The sequence below is a fragment of the Opisthorchis viverrini genome, assembly GCF_000715545.1.
Source record: "Opisthorchis viverrini unplaced genomic scaffold opera_v5_30, whole genome shotgun sequence".
NCBI lineage: Eukaryota > Metazoa > Platyhelminthes > Trematoda > Opisthorchiida > Opisthorchiidae > Opisthorchis > Opisthorchis viverrini.
In genome coordinates this window covers 2,151,069-2,151,319 of record NW_008751686.1, presented here as the reverse complement: position 1 = coordinate 2,151,319, position 251 = coordinate 2,151,069, and the positions used below count along the sequence as shown (strand labels likewise).

The window sequence follows — 251 nt, the reverse complement described above, 5'->3', positions numbered from 1 at the left end:
CCCCATTCTGCAGGCACTTTCTCTTCGTCCCATATGGCATCAATAAGCTTTGTCAGGTGAGTCACCAGGGATTTTCCGCCTTCTTTGAAGAGGGCTGGATACAGACCCTCCGGTCCTGGTGCCTTCTCACGTTTCAGTACGGCTATTTCGTACCCTATTTCTTCTTCTGAAGGGCGATCAAGGTTTACATTCCATTCGCCCACATGCTTTACCTCCACTGGTTGTGTTGCAGGAGGCCAGCTGGACTGCTG

At 51.4% G+C, this 251-nt stretch overlaps 1 protein-coding gene across 1 annotated transcript in view; it reads left to right on the top strand.

The window, feature by feature from the left end:
• Positions 1 to 251, top strand: part of T265_02477 (hypothetical protein) — a gene marked incomplete at both ends in the record, with an annotated part of 19,974 nt that overhangs the window by 660 nt on the left and 19,063 nt on the right. Inside the window, one exon of the mRNA XM_009166726.1 lies at positions 91 to 220. Coding sequence (XP_009164990.1) covers positions 91 to 220 — 130 coding nt within the window. The remainder of the gene's footprint in view (positions 1 to 90; positions 221 to 251) is intronic.